The 16,871-nt window shown below is 35.6% G+C and overlaps 1 protein-coding gene across 1 annotated transcript; it reads left to right on the top strand.

Moving 5' to 3' along the window:
• Positions 1-1,473: 1,473 nt before the first annotated feature.
• LOC125658652 (sodium-dependent multivitamin transporter-like) lies at positions 1,474-15,901 on the top strand. The gene is made up of 16 exons (XM_048889972.2): positions 1,474-2,036; positions 4,053-4,121; positions 4,380-4,431; positions 7,073-7,140; positions 7,298-7,378; positions 7,543-7,616; positions 7,867-8,004; positions 8,382-8,517; positions 10,396-10,484; positions 10,990-11,102; positions 11,742-11,812; positions 11,937-12,023; positions 12,116-12,345; positions 14,466-14,566; positions 14,682-14,800; positions 15,624-15,901. Exons 1-16 carry the CDS (start codon positions 1,695-1,697, stop codon positions 15,789-15,791), a joined length of 1,938 nt encoding a protein of 645 aa, XP_048745929.2. The 5' UTR covers positions 1,474-1,694; the 3' UTR covers positions 15,792-15,901.
• Positions 15,902-16,871: the final 970 nt, after the last annotated feature.

Genomic DNA, 16,871 nt, shown 5'->3' on the forward strand with positions numbered 1-16,871 from the left:
AGAGAGAGAGAGAGAGAGAGAGAGAGAGAGAGAGAGACACTAAAAGGGAGACATGTATAACAGAAATGGAGAAAATGCAATGCACCAGACCGGGATTCGAACCCGGGACCCCTGAATCTCTAGTCAGGTGCTCTGTTGTTTTTTTTTTATCTTTTATTTCTAGTCAAGTGCTCTACCAACTGAGCTATCTGGCTACCGGCGATCGAATTCGTCTGACCGCCATATTCCTCCCTCCTTAAATGTCTTCACACTCGAAGACATCGACCTAGGATAATTAACACCTGGCAGACAATTTTCACCTGTCCGTTCCAATGGCTGGTCACGGCACCAAATGTAACAGGAAGGGAGAAAATGCAACGAACCATACCGGGGTTCGAATCCCACTCTGGTGCGTTGCATTTTCTCCCTTCCTGTTACACATATGCTGAAATGTAACTAGTATAAAATTACCAAACATAGGTTTGTTATTTTAAGGCTCATTTTACAAATGTACTCAACTTTAGGTTGAAGTGTCACGGTTTTGTAAAACATAATTTACTTCATTACATGTGCAATGTATAATTTTAAAAACTTCTATACGGACCTCATCATACACTCTGAAGTTTACAAAATTTCTTATCAATGTTAGTGTATCGGTGAGAGTTTGATGACCTCATATAGGTAAAATAAAAATGGCTTCGTGACTTGAATAATTTATTAAGGTTTTTCAGTTCTCGCAACATTTCTCATTTGTGTGGGTTTAATAACCTAAAACAGAACTTACCAATCCCTGTCTTTCATTACCTTAATTAGAGTATAATAAGACCACAGAAAGAAACCAAACTTAGAAATATAGTACATTGAAAGCAACTTCACTCAATCGTTTGCCCAGTAATAGTTTGTAAGCTCATCTATATAGGATCAGGACGTGCCTACAAATTTAAAAAGAAAACATGTAGATGTCAATTCTTTTGATGATAATTCAAATGCTTTATTGACGGCTACCAAACATGAGGCTTTCATCACATCATATCCTAGTATATGTAACGTGATACACAATCTCAGATTAATGGTTATCATTGTCTGGAACGTGATACACAATCTCAGATTAATGGTTATCATTGTCTGGAACGTTGTATTTTACCATTCAATTCTAAATTGTGTAAAAAGTCAACCCTATTTACTTGTTCGATTTGTATTTTGGAAAAGACAAGTGCTCTGGCATACTACTTTGTGAATGGAAAGATAATATCTGGACTAGTATGACCTTGACAATATGTTGCACATGCGCAGATATAATACACTTAGAACCATTCCAATATCACCGTGATCGCTCTGATCTAATGAGCTTGACGACAGTTCAACAGTGACGTCATTTAATTCCGTCCTCTACTGCAGAAAGATTATGGGCATATGCTACTCTGTTTTCATGTATTTGTTGAATGTTTGATAACTGAAACCAGATACATGCTTTTGTAAAATTAAATTTTGACCTCCCGACTATTGTGATGCATTTTGATAGCCTTCAAATTAGTAATTCACTAGATCGGAATATTCACCGCAATTTTGGAATGATTCTTAACAAATTTATTCAAGTCACGTAATATTTTTTCTACACGAAGTCATTCAAATCACGGACTACAAAATAGTTCATCTGAAGTTTTGTAAGAGAAAGGAATTGCAGACTTTAGAGTTCGATTCACGCTACTCCCAACATGTACAGTCATCCGGGCTTTGGGGTTGCAGATTACTGTGTTTTTGGAGCGTCGGTGATCATTTCTTTGGGAATTGGAATCTTTTATGCATTTTCCGGTGGAAGACAGCGCACGGCTGCCGAATATTTGGTCGGAAACCGTCAAATGAAGATTCTGCCCCTTACTCTGTCACTAATGGTGTCTTTCGAGTCCTCTATCATGATGCTTGGGTTTCCCGCGGAGACATATGTATATGGACTTCAGTACATATGGTACAACGTGGGAGTTATGGCCGGTCTTTTTATTGGCGTTTTTATAGTGATTCCCCTGATTTATCCCTTAAAGCTAACAAGCGTGTATGAGGTAGGTACTGGAATTCAATGAGATTAACAAGTGGCGGATCTAGAATGTAACCTACTACCCTTTCTGTTGATTAAGAAAAGTTAGAATTTAAAATTTTTGTGAGATATGTGTATGACCTTCATGAAGCACAAAAATACCACTCCTCTCCTGCATTGTTCACTGTCGAATAGGAGCTGAAAGACAGTAGGTGTTGATATATTCACAATCATGCTTCAATGTTAGACACATTCAATATCCCAGTCAATGGGATGGATGAATATAAATCTATCATACTTATACTGGATTCGTAGACTTCACAAAAACCCTTACAAAGATACATTGCTGGATCGAGTAAATGTTCTACCAAGCCCCTATCTTTGCTCCTCACGAAAATATTAACAGGTGTGAAGGAGAAACTTTAAACGTACTGTGCCACAACATATGCCAGAATTGGTGTAAATCAAATGTTGGTTTCAAACAATTCTAAAGATCATTAAGTAAATTTGAAATCGCAAAGCCTTTCTCAAATCAACAACATCAAAACGTATGACTTTTTAAGACTTTACACGACCATTCCTAACGATGAATTAAAGACTAGACTTTTTAATATCAGACAGTTGCTTCTTCAACTAAAGTGATAAACGGAAATATTCATATATAGTGATCAGTCATCCAAAAAATTACTTTGTTAAATACCACTCTGATTCCACGCACAAGTACCCTGAAGTTGAAAGAAAAAAATATGCTAGAGTTCCTCATTGACAACATTTTCGTAGTCTTTGGTGATCAGGTTTTCCAACAGTCTGTTATTATTCCCATGGGCACGAATTCTTCTCCTTTGTTAGCTGACCTGTTTTTATATTCCTATGAAGCATAATTTATTAAAAAACTTCTACGTGAGAAGAAAAAAATTCTTGCTGTGGCCTTCAATTCGACATTTAGATATATCGAAGACGTTTCATCTATTAACAATAATAATTTTCATTCATATGTCGATTCGATACATCCCTGTGAATTCGAAATAAAAAACACCACAGAGTCGTAAACTTCTGCTTCATACCTAGATATATTATAGAAAGTAGATATTAACGACAAACTAACAACTCAACGTTATGACAAACAGGATATTTCAGCTTCTCCACCGTCAACTTCCCATATTTATGTAGTAATATTCCATTATCACCTGCATAAGGTGTTTATATCTCTCAACTGATTCGATACGCAAGAGCTTGTTCTCCGTATGGTCAGTTTTTAAATCGAGACAGGCTACTGACAGATAAGTTGATGGTGCAGGGGATTCAACAGTCATGTTTAAAATCAGCATTTCGCAAATTATATGGTCGTTATAATGATATAGTTTGCCAATACAACCTATCATTGGGTCAAATGCTGTCTGATGTGTTTCATACCGATTGTTAGGCCGTTCTTGGCACACTGAAAATGACAACGAAGAACTCCCTTCCTCTGATCAAGATATAGGGCTCACGGAGGGTGTGACCGGTCGACAGAGAATGCTTACTCCTCCTAGGCACCTGATCCCACCTCTGGTGTGTCCAGGGGTCCGTGTTGCTCAACTCTCTATTTTGTATTGCTTATAGGAATTGTGAGATTGATCACTGTTCGTTATCTTCACATTTCATTTTTGTAATGATGTTGTCTTTCACTGATATAGTTGAATTTTGGGTGGGTTTTTCTGTTTTGTAAAAGAAATTGAAGAAAACGAACGGCGGAGAACAATTCATAGGAAAATGTTCGTGTTGAAGTGTTTGGGCAAGTGGTAGGGGATCTGACCGAATGTTATATGTCATTCAAACCAGAATTTATTGCGTCAACTGATAGGCTATATATATAAATAAAAAATATGAGCCACTCTCTTGCTCCTCCTCACGGACTTCTACACTGTCCATAGTAAAGATTGGTTGTACTCTGTGTTAAATGTATCCTGCATATAATGGTTGTATTCAAATGACGTTTGGCCATGGTGTGAATGGAATAAGTTACGATTAGTTAGTTTGTTATTTCATTCTTTCTTTCTAGTATATGGAGCTGCGTTTTCAATCAAAATGGGTTCGAATATTTGCGATGATACAAGGGACCCTATTTTACGTAAGAATGAAATATTATAGAATACAATGTTAAATATTCAAGGACTAAACGTTTTTTAAACAAGCATGTCTGGCCATGAATTTGGAATTTGTTTATTTGATTTCTGTGAAATTTAGTAATTTCTATTTTGAAATTTTCTGAAACGAAAATTAAGAATTGAATGTCATAAAACTGATTTTCATTTTATTTCACATGAAAACGAGAAGAGTTATGTCATGTATATGTTCCTAATTGACAATACTGGGTTTTACTTTGCAGATTTTCTATATGGGCATTGTGCTGTTTGGCCCTGCAATTGCTTTGGAGTCAGGTATGTAGAAAGCACGGTTGAATCTTAAAAGAAAGCTCCCTAAATGTTCCATCAGTCTATCTTAATGTACACGTTATGATTCATGACAAAGTATGACAATAATGTGAACGAATGAATACAAAATATTGCAAGCTAGGACATCCAGTGTAAACCTTGAATTTACGGTAAACTGGGAAATTTTCTCTTCTTGATATTTTCGTCCACTGAAAAACGATTTCGTCGTTGTTTTAGATTTGCTCCAAACAATTTGATTCAGGGAAATGAGTAGATTTAAATTCATCCAGTTTAAACACCCTATTTAGGAGGAAAAGGTGAAGGTAATGAATATCGATCAATTTTATAACTCCCATAGGAAATACAAAATTAAGAGTTGGACAAACACGTACCAGAGATGGGATCAGGTTTCTAGGAGGAGTAAGCATTTCCCGTTGACCAGTCACGAGCCCTATATCCTGATTAAGTAAACGGGGTAATCCGCAGTCAAAATCAGTGTGTAAAGAACGACCTAATAATTGGTAAGAAACACGTCAGACAGCATTTGACCCAATGACAGGTTGTATTTGCAAACTAGATCGTTATAACGACCATAAAATTTGCAAAATGCTGACTTTAAACGAGACTGTCAAAACCCATGTAACATCCTTGTTTGTCAGTAGGCTGCCTCGGTTTAAAAACTGATCATACACAGAACAATCTCTTGCGTATCAAATCAGTTGAGAGATATAAACACCATAAGCAGGTGTAAATATTATTTCATAAATATGGGAGGTTAACGATAGGGAAGCTGTAATAATCCTCTTTGTCATAGTGTTTAGTTGAGGATTAAAGCAATACGAACGAATATAAAACGATATAGAAAATATCTTTGTAATAAGTATACAAAATAATGTATTTTCTAGTAAAGTGTGTTGGATACTATGAAAATGTAATGCAGCAAAGCAATAATAGTGTATTGCTTTTCGACTTTGTTTAAGTCCATCAGTTTTTCATGTTTAATGGCATCATGAAAGAAGATGGGTGAACTTGGCGAACAATAAGCCTATTCATGTTTGGGCACCGGTCGCGAATCGGGAGTGTATTGGTACCCGTAGTTACAATAGAATACAATACCGTACTAAAACGCTGTCGAAAATATTTAGAATTTAAAACCCCCCACCAAAATATATAGATCATACTTCAAAGAAGGATATTTAATCAAAATCATCATCATAATTTGTTTCACAGGCAGCATCATGTATATCAGACATTAAGCGGCTTTTAACACACACACTGGGGCCTGGAGTACCCAAGGTACCAAAATGACACTGCATATATGCTCGCATCATCCAACAGTACGTGTTCCACATTTCCATTGACATATTAACTGATGTGAACGAGAAACCCCACATGTTTGTGGAATAGCATTTTCTGTATGGTGCAGCATTAATGCTTTGATTTGGATTCAGTTTTTATCCAACAAATGTTTTTGAACAGCATTTACAACCTACTGGTACTAGTATACCGAATATATTAAAGGCATCAGTTCTCGCCTCTTTTGGTACAATTCTGAGGCCGTTTTTACAGTTACAGAACGCACATTTGCTGTTAGATTTCCCAGCAAATACAAATGGGACAGAAACAGACACTTGATTCGCTTTTTTTGGGTACTGTGCCTTTTAGACAGTCTGCACTGATTGCATATTTGGCTTTTGTCATGATCTCTTCAAGTAACTTCTTAAGCATCGTTGAAATTATTCTCTTTAACTCTCCTTTAAGTTGTCGTTTACATAAACAACATCCATAATTCACAGGAGGCCCCATACTTGTTTACATTTATTCACTAGCTGCATGTTGGAAGCAATTAATTGTGATTGTCATTAAGACTGCATGCTATTATGGGGAGTCTAATAATTCATAAGTAAGAAAAATAGGTTGGAAAAATTGGTATTCGAACCACAGATATGCAACTTGAGCCTGTCCAAAACGTCACTGAGACTGTCGCTATACCACCTCGGCTATCCATCCCATGAAAAATGTCTGAATTGCAAGCTATCTAAACTCACCCGTCGTGGACATAGAAATTTTCTTGATAATACGACAAAAGTTATACACAAGAAGTAAGTTTTTTTTTTATAGAGTGGGTCAATTCTCCATACTTTTATTTACAAAACATATTACACCTGAACATGTAGTAACATATTTTACTCCGTTCACAATGGAGACTTGGCCCACTCCATATGAAAATCTGCTTGGAAAAGTCAAAGTTACTGTTATTTTGTGCGTTTTTCGCGTATACGTGATTTTAAGTAGGTTTTTTTTCAATGTTCTTTTGAAATGGGCACATCGAAAAGGCAATTTTGGAAACTATGGATTGATTGTTTTAACTAGAATGCAATTTTTTCTTTTTCTGGAGAAATTTCAATTTTAACTTTGATATTTGTCGTTCTGTGAGTTATTGGCTCGATAAAATCACCCATCTTCTTTCAAAATAATAGACTTTCATACCAGATGATATTACCGATGCATGTAACACAGTGGGTAGGGCGTCTTAATAGATTTTAAAGATTTCGTGAGAACGTTAGTTGAAGGGAAAAGAAATTTCAAAGTCAATAAAACGTAAAATATAAACATTGAACAATTGCTCTTTCTATTCGTTTCAAAGTCACAGATTTACCGTACTGGGCTTCCGTCTCGGCAGTCGCCTTGGCAGCCATGTTGTATACATCCATTGTGAGTTATTTATAAAACTTTATTCTCGATTTAATGATTGCAATCAGTTCAAGGGAACGCAACATCGTTCTTCAAATTTCGTAATTAATAAGTGCTGCACCGGTCGTAGACTATATAGTATTTAGGATCTTCTTGACATTTTTGGTACTGATTTCAGGGCGGAATAAAGGCGGTGATTTGGACGGACGTCTTCCAGACCGTGGTAATGATGACCGGGATAGCGGCCATTTTAATTCAGGTAAATACAGACCTAATTAATGGGGATGTATTTTTATTTTGCAATTTCATAAAGGATTGTTTTCCAGACCTACAGGAAACAATTTCAAGGATGAGATAGTTTAATGACTTTCGTGATTTTTTCCCAAATCGTTGAAAAGTTTAGAATTGAAAATTTCATTTTAGGGAACCATCTCTGCTGGTGGTATAGGGAGTGTTTTCAACATCAACAAAGCTACAAAAAGACTAGATATAATAGAGTATGTGATGGCAAGTTAATACACTCTTATGAGCATATAATTAATATATATAACGAGTGGTTTATTTTAATTTGATTAGTCTAGAACTGTTCAAAATAAAAATAAAATCCCGAAGTTAAATATTTTCAAAAATAGAATAGAATGACAAAGGGTGTTTGATGACCATCAGACGAACATGTAATTGTTCCACTGATAAATGATAAAGAAATGTTTATTAGACAAGATAATCAGCTGATGCATTGTCTTGCAGCTTTAACCCCAATCCGTTTGTTCGACACACGTTCTGGACACTGTTTATTGGGAATTCGATTAAAGCCATAAGTCTTGGCTTCAACCAATCCTCTATACAGCGGATATCCTCAACATCCACGAAGAGCAGGGCCAGAAAGTATGCTCTACCAGTTTAAGTATCGTAGTAGTACTCAATTCCTAAGATACTCCTACATAAATAATTTTGGCATTATTTTGTATCTACTTGTTTCCCGAGACAGTTTTGCAAATGTCAATTGTACTTATATCGTGAAACAAGCACCCATTCCATAAAAATGACCGATATTGGTAATACCGTATAACAGGTATTTTCTGCAGTTGTCTATTCTTTGTGGAATTTTACGGATAGGCAAAATACGCAAAAACTATAATCGCAAAATGATCAAACGTTTCTTTTGTAAATGTTTCAAAAATATAATGAAATGACATGACTTTAATTCACATCTGGATGTTTTGAAAGAATCTGCATGTTCAAGATTGTATTTACAATTCTAGGATATTTTTGATTGCCGGTCCAGCGTTTTGCATCACCCTCTCTCTGCCATTATTGGAAGGACTTGTTGCTTATGCATACTATTATAAGAAGCGCTGCGACCCCCTCACTTCTGGCCAAATCAAGAACCCCAACCAGGTATGCATATGGAACATAGCAAAACATGCATCACATACTGTTGTTTCATTATCATGCTTTGAACACAAATTCTCGCTTTGTTTTTGGAGAGGCGAGATGCCCAGGAGAAGTATTAAAACCATAGTCAAGGTAGCGTAGTAGTTAGAGCACTCACCTCATCACTGGGACACCCATATACCACTCGCGACCCTGTGCCGGGTCTAACACAGGAAGTGACGTTCCTTTGCGAAGCGCCCACAGAACGATAATTCGTACCCTCAAGTAGGACCCGAGGTCACCTGAAAGTAGTACTTATATTTCGAAATAAATGCTCATAGTAATAAATGCAAGTGATACTCTTCTCAATTAGAAAATGTGGTAATGTACGAGTACCTACTTTCTATATAACATTGTCATTCTTTTGGAAGATAGACATCCTCCAATTTACATTCTGTCATGAATCCTTTTATGGGGTCTTTCCACTTTTCTGTGTTTTGTTTTGTTTATCACTATTATCATTATATATTTCTTTTCCTAACGGATGTTTTGTTTCAGTGTTTACAGATGAATCAACTTCATCATTGTATATAATTTAACAAAAATATACTTTAGTGGGATCATCTCGATATAATGGAATTGTTCCCAATTTGTTGATCTTAATATTATACCTATACTGGATTCATTAACTTCATAAAACCCTTACAAACAAAGATACATTGCTGGATCCAAAATCACCCAATACGTGTTCTACCAAGCCCCTATCTTTGCTCCTCACGAAAATATTAACAGCTGTAAAGGAGAAGCTTCAAACGTGCTTTGCCACAACATATGCCAGAAGTGGTGTAAATCAATTGTGGATTCTAAAAAAATTCTGAAGAGCCTTTAGTAAATTTGAAATCACAAAGCTTTTCTCAAATCAACAACATCAAAACGTATGACTTTTCAACACTCTACACGACCATTCCTCACAATAAATGAAAAACTAGACTTTTTGACATCATAGACATTTGCTTCTTCAACAAAAATGGAAAACACAAATATTCCTATCTAGTGACCAGTCATCTAAAAAGTTACTTTGTTAAACGTCACTCTGATTCCACGCACAAATACTCTGAACTTAAAATAAAAAAAATATGCTGGAGTTCCTCAATGACAATATCTTCGTGGTCTTTGGTGATCAGGTCTTCCAACAGTCTGTTCGAATTTCCATGGGCAAGAATTGTGCTCCTTTGTTAGCTGACCTGTTTTTATATTCCTATGAAGCAGATTGTATTTAAAAACTTCTACGTGAGAAAAAATCTCTTGCCGTGGCCTTCAATTTGACATTTAGGTATATCGACGACGTATTATCTATTAACAATATTACTTTTCATTTATTTGTCGATTTGATATATCCCAGTGAACTCGAAATAAAAGACATCACAGAGGAGTCCACTTCTGCATTATACTTCGATACTTTATTCATAGTAGATATTAACGACAAACTTGCAACTCAACTTTGTGACAAACGGAATGATTTCAGCTTCTCCATCGTCAACGTCCCTATCAAACTCAACTTTATGACAAACAGGATGATTTCAACTTCCCCATCGTCAACTTACCATATTTATGTAACAATATTCCATTATCACCTGCATATGGTGTTTATATCTCTCAACTGATTCGATACGCAAGAACTTGTTCTGCTTATGGTCAGTTTTAAATCAAAGCAGGTTTATATCACTTTCTCGTATTTGGGAAAATCTGGGGATGTAGTTTTCTTTAACATAAGTTCAAGAATTATTGATATACTAAGTAATATTGTGTACTTATATAGATTAAGTTACACAATTTGAAATCAATAAGTCCAAAGAATTATAGACCTTGACATTCAGTTTTATAAATGTTTTTCTTTGATAGATCATTCCTTATATGGTTCTGGAGATCTTTGAAAATCTTCCCGGAATGCCCGGATTGTTCATCGCTTCTTTGTTCAGCGCCTCATTAAGGTGACATCGTGTATTTTATAGCCATGTTGATTAAATTTCATTTACACTGAATGCCACGAGAGGAATAGATACTCATGAAATTCTTTAATGAAGCATTTGCATAGACAGATAATTGTTGAACAATGAGTAAACTAAAGAACATATCTGAAATATCTCGTCTGCAATATTAGATATAACATTATTGCCTGATTACCGTGTATCGGGTTATTTATTTGACAGATTGTCCTCGAAAAAGTAGTTTGAAACTTCCGCGCTTTGATTTTAGTCGCAAGTGTTTGATTTTTATGAATAGGAATTTTGTACACTCTTTTTACTTTTGGCGATTTTTTTCCATTCTTTTTATACTTTCGGTGAATTTTTAGCATCCGTTAAAAAGGTCAACATATCCAACGCGCGAAAATTAGCCGATATACGACATCTCTTGTGTCAATCATAAATTAATTCAATGCCATTTCAAAGCAACGGTTCAAAAGTTATTAAAACAACAAATGAATATTTATTTCAGTACTCTGTCCTCTGGTTTGAGTAGTTTATCAGCAATGACAGCTGAGGACATCGTCAAGCAGATATTTCCTTCCATCCCTGACTCCAGAGTTACTATTTTGTCCAAGTTATCAGGTAAATTATTATTGATAGAGTAACTTAATTATTTCAGATAAAGTAGTAGGCATTTCTAGTTTATGTTATTTCACGTGTCTATGTACCATGGACAGTAAATTCAAAGATGGCGTACTTGAGGAATGGATAAAAACAAAAAAGTTTAAGATAACGAACAGTGATCAATCTCATAACTCCTATCAGGAATATAAAATACATAGTTGGGCAAACACAGACCCTTGGATATACCAGAGGTCAGATTAGGTGTTTAGGAGGAGTACGCATCTCCTATTTGATAATGTTTATACACGTACCTTCAGTTTTTTATAAGATGGAAATAATTAGAACCCTATATCATTTTTTGCACGATGTCAAAATTCCCATACTGGTCTAGTTTTCGGGAAGTACTAGAATTCTGTTTGGAAGGTTATTCTATAACTGTAACCATGGGCCCTTGGGTATGACAGAGGTGGGATAAGGTGCCTAAATACTGTTTTTACACATACCTTCAGTTTGCTATAAGATGAAAATAACCATAACTCTATATCAATGTACTGTGTTATCTTATGGGAAGTACTAGAATTCTGTTTAGAAAGTCTATCTATAACTGCATTGTAATAAAATTATCTAACACTTTACTTACTTTATGGTTTATTTCAGTTTTTCTCAACGGTTCACTTGCTATTGCCGTCTCATTTATGATAGCAGAAATTAAAGGACCCGTATCTCAGGTATACAATCTGAATTTATTGTTTAGATCATATCTCCAATATCGAATACCCGATTAACATTGATGTTTATATTCTAGATTCCTTGGCTGTATTAACGGTAGTTACACTGATGTTTATATTCTAGATTTCCAGTACAATTCTTGGCTGTTTTAATGGTAGTTTGTCCGGAATGTTTTTGTTTGCAGTGTTTGTTCCGTGGTCCACTACGAAGGTAATTTTTTCTGAATATATCAATTTCAGTACCATTCTAAGTGCATGTTGATTAAGATTAACAAACTGCCTGTTTGCCCTGTTTATTTTCAGTCTACATTATGTGGAGGAATAGCAAGCATTGTAGTTACATTTTGGATTTCAATGGGACAAAATTTCTCAAAAACACTTCGGCGGCAACCGTGGCTGGAAATGCCACCTAATGATAATTGTGTTCACATGATTGGAAATAACTCGGTCTTGTTCAACATTTCAACGTCCACTCAGTCCCTTCTCTCAGACGTATCAAGCGTGGCCACCATTCCTACAGAAGAGTATACACCGTATGTATGTTTATTGCATGGACTGCTCGTTAAATTTAGAAACATAATATTCATTAATTTGTTAAAAACAATCAGGCAAGATTTAATGATCCTAAAATTCTACAGATGAACGGCGTTTCTTGTCTCAATCACATTTTATGAGAATGTATGTTGATTTACCCGTGGTAAACTGGTAACATTAGTAAAACTTCAGATGAAGTTACAAGAACTGCAACTTTTCAATTCGACACAATTTCGATTTTAGCCATTCATTTAATTTTGATTCGATTATTTGAATAGTAACTTCTTTATTCAACATTAACTTGCAATAAAAAAAATTATAACAATCATAATCATACACAAACACATAAGATAATATGAAGATCATATAGCATTTAAATTTCAAAAATCAAATATTATTTTGAAAAACTTGTCTAGATTAAATTACCATAACTAACTAAATAAGTAACTTAGACTTAAAAATTTCTAGAAATTAAATATATGATATCACAGATAATGTACAGATTTTAAAATCATAAAATCCTCGTTTGACCCAAAACGTTTTACTACTCAATGACACTCATTCCAAGATTGCAGCAAATCATTGTGTATAATCAAAAGAAAACTCGCATGTTTTCTAATCTTTTACTACCTATTCAAAATCAAAATACCCCCAGTTTTTGGATTCAAGTGACTTTGGGGATCTTCGAGCGTCATCATGCTTCTCCATCTTGTTTGTTTAGTGACCTAAGTATATATTGCACGTTTGTTTTAGCCAATCAGAGGCGCCATTGAAATGTTAAAAGAAATAAATACATTTATTTACATCAATAAAAGACACCAGAGAGTCTTCCTTTTCTGCTTCATAATCAGATATTTTATTGAAAGTAGACATTAACGGCAAACTGACAACTCAACTATAGGACAATCGGGATGATTTCAGTTTCTCCATCGTCAACTTCCCATATTTATGTATTAATATACCATTATCACCTGCATATGGTGTTTAAATCTCTCAAATGATTCGATATGTAAGAGCTTGTTTTGCGTATAGTCAGTTTTTAAATCGAGGCAAGATACTGACAAACAAGTTGATGGTACAGGGGTTGCAACAGTCTCGATTGAAGTCAGCATTTCGCAGATTTTATGGTCGTTATAACGATCTAGTTAATCAATACAACCTATCATTGGGTAAAATGGTGTCTGAAATATTTAATACCGATTGTTAGGTAGTTCTTGGCACACTGATTTTGACTACGGATAACTCCTTTACCTGATCAAGAGATAGGGCTCACGGCGGGTGTGACCGGTCGACAGGGGATGCTTACTCCTCCTAGGCACCTGAACCCACCTCAGGTGTGTCCAGGGGTCCGTGTTTGCCCAACTATCTATTATGTATTGATTATAGGAGTTATGAGATTGATCACTGTTCGTTATCTTCACATTTTATTGAATCGAACCGAATTTGTTCAGTTCTGAATGGAGAATCAATTTGGCTGACAGAATCGCGGTTTTTTATGCATCGCGATGAATTGTTGCACCTCTAGACATCACATCATTTATAGTTGTTCTTCCAATGGGTTTACCTTCAATGTCATTTCGCGTTGCAGTTGTAAACAATACGTTTATTTGAACGGCGGGTAATTCTGACAGAAATAAAGGAAGAATGTACATGCAAGAAATAAAACCTTAGGCTTAAAAAATACATGAGAGTATGAACTGAAACGCTTCACACCGGAATTCGTTATGAAGTGTGTTAATTTATTCCTTAGATATACATGTACATGTATTGCATATATAGCTACTGATTTACAAAGTAAGACTGCAAAATTTCTGAAATATGAAAGGCGAAGATATCGAACAGTGATAAATTTCATTCATAACTCCTATATGCAATACAAAAGCGAGAGTTGATCCCACCTCTCGTACGGGCCCCTTGATGTACCAGAGGTGGGATCAGGTGCCTAGGAGGAGTAATCATCCCTTGTTGATCGGTCCCACCCGCCGTGAACCCTATAGGATGTGAAACTTATACGGTACCAATTTCGATACACCAGATGCGCATTTCGACAAATAACGTATCATCAGTGATGCTGTGTTGTGTTTTTTAATTTATCTATTTAGATATTTTCATATTGTAGAGAAGGACTAGACAAAATATACGCCATCTCCTACATGTGGCTTGCAGCCATAGCGATTGTTATTTGCCTTGCTGTTGGTCTATTAAGTGCTTTGATTCTAGGTATTATTTGCAAGTCTTAACCAGATCGTTCACAAAAGAAAATATTTGTTGAGAGATTGTCGGTTTTGTTACTTAGCATCTCCTTTATTAAGAATTACTTGTAATTTCATTTCAGATAATTCGAATGGTCACAAACCGGATGTGCGATTTATGTTACCATTTTTTGACGTTTTCATGTCATTCTTACCAAAGTCTTTGAGACAAAAACTCTACGCTGGACTTCCGTTTGACAAGGTTAACATCATACTAAAAAGTTTCATAATTGGTCTTCTACGATATTTTTTTTTTAGTTTTACGGGGGGTGGGTGGGTGTAAACTTGTGAATTTTTACCAAGGACCTTGTAGGAAATGCGAATAGAATATGTGCATTTACTGATCTTACTGGTACATCGTGTCTGTTTTGTGAGTTTAATTTTGATTAAATATGTGTTATGATAGTTTGCACTGTATCAGTTGGCGCAAAACTATTCACTTTGAATATCATCTATTTTTAAAACTTATAATCTTTGAAAACGTAACGTGTCCGGGAAACTGTTGCCTAGACATAAAGGGATCCAGCCGTAGACACAAGCTTTAATGATTTTTTGGGGCTAAAGTAAAAGAAAAATATATGTAAAAGTTTTGCGTTTGATATTTAGCTATTGGAATTTTTTTTCTGTGTCAAGAGATTTGACGCATCTAAATCTTAGGAGTCCAGCAAAGTAATTTCCACACTTTGTACAGTGTCAGTAATGTTTTATGTGATGACAATGTTCCATGGAATCTCGGTGTCTACATGATACCACGATACGGAACAAATCAAAGTAACATTACTTTCAAAATGAACTTTGAGATATATCTTTGAAATGTTTATTTGTTAATTCCCTTCATTTACTTTCAAGGAGAGCTCCTCTTTTTAAGTTTTGGATATTCGCAAACAAAATAGTCATTTATTTTATAAGTTAGTCATGATGATTTTGTGCGATATATGTCATGTTTTGCATGATTTAGTTTTTCGTGAATGAAAACCACAAATGACATTGCAAATAAATTTGCTGTAAGTAGTTTTCTGTTTCAGCGGGAGGAACTGCTGAAAAATTATACACAACAACATTTCGTATTTACGAATATGGAAAAAGACATCGGTACAAACGGTAAAGACTACCTCTCACCTCTGACCACTAATGCGGATGTGACGTCAGATGAAGACATGCAATCGGAAGTGTTTTTCCAGGAGAAGGCGTAGAACTATGAAATATGCATACCTGGCTTTTCCATATTATTACGAGAGTTCATGAGGCTGTGTAGGAAATGTGATTTCCTTTACTGATAAAAACCGTATAGTTAGAAAAGAAAGATTCGTTTTGTTGGTGTTTTTGTAACAGTATAATCTGAAAACAAAGGTTTTCTGTGAAAAGATTTTAATTTCAAAATATTCTGGAAGATGATACTCCGTGCATTTCCACGCACAAATACTCTGAAGTTGAAATAAAAAATATGCTAGAGTTCCTCATTGACAATATCTTCGTGGTCTTTGGTGATCAGGTCTTCCAATAGTCTGTTGGAATTCCCATGGGCACGAATTGTGCTCCTTTGTTAGCTGACCTGTTTTTATATTCATATGAAGCAGAATTTATTCAAAAACTTCTACGTGAGAAGAAAAAATCTCTCGCTGTGACCTTCAATTCGACTTTTAGATATATCGATAACGTTTTGTCTATTAACAATGATAGCTTTCATTCATATGTCGATTTGTTACATCCCTGTGAGCTCGAAATAAAGGACACCACAGAGTCGTCCACTTATGCTTCATACTTGGATATTTTATTGAAAGTAGACATTAACGGCAAACTAACAACTCAACTGTATGACAAACGGAATGATTTCAGCTTCTCCATCGTCAACTTCCCACATTTATGTAGCAATATTCCATTATCACCTGCATATGGTGTTTATATATCTCAACTGATTCGATATGCAAGAGCTTGTTCTGGGTATAGTAAGTTTTTAAATCGAGGTAAGCTACTGACAAACAAGTTGATGGTACAGGGATTTCAACAGTCTCGATTGAAGTCAGCATTTCGCAAATTCTATGGTCGTTATAACGATCTAGTTCGTCAATACAACCTCGCATTGGGTCAAATGCTGTCTGACGTGTTTCATACCGATTGTTAAGCCGTTCTTGGCACACTGATTTTGACTGCGGATAACTCCGTTTACCTGATCAGGATATGGGGCTCACGGCAGGTGTGACCGGTCAACAGGGGACGCTTACTCCTCCTAGGCACCTGATCCCACCTCTGGTGTGTCCAGGGGTCCGTGTTTG

Source organism: Ostrea edulis, chromosome 9 (assembly GCF_947568905.1).
Source record: "Ostrea edulis chromosome 9, xbOstEdul1.1, whole genome shotgun sequence".
NCBI classification, from domain to species: domain Eukaryota; kingdom Metazoa; phylum Mollusca; class Bivalvia; order Ostreida; family Ostreidae; genus Ostrea; species Ostrea edulis.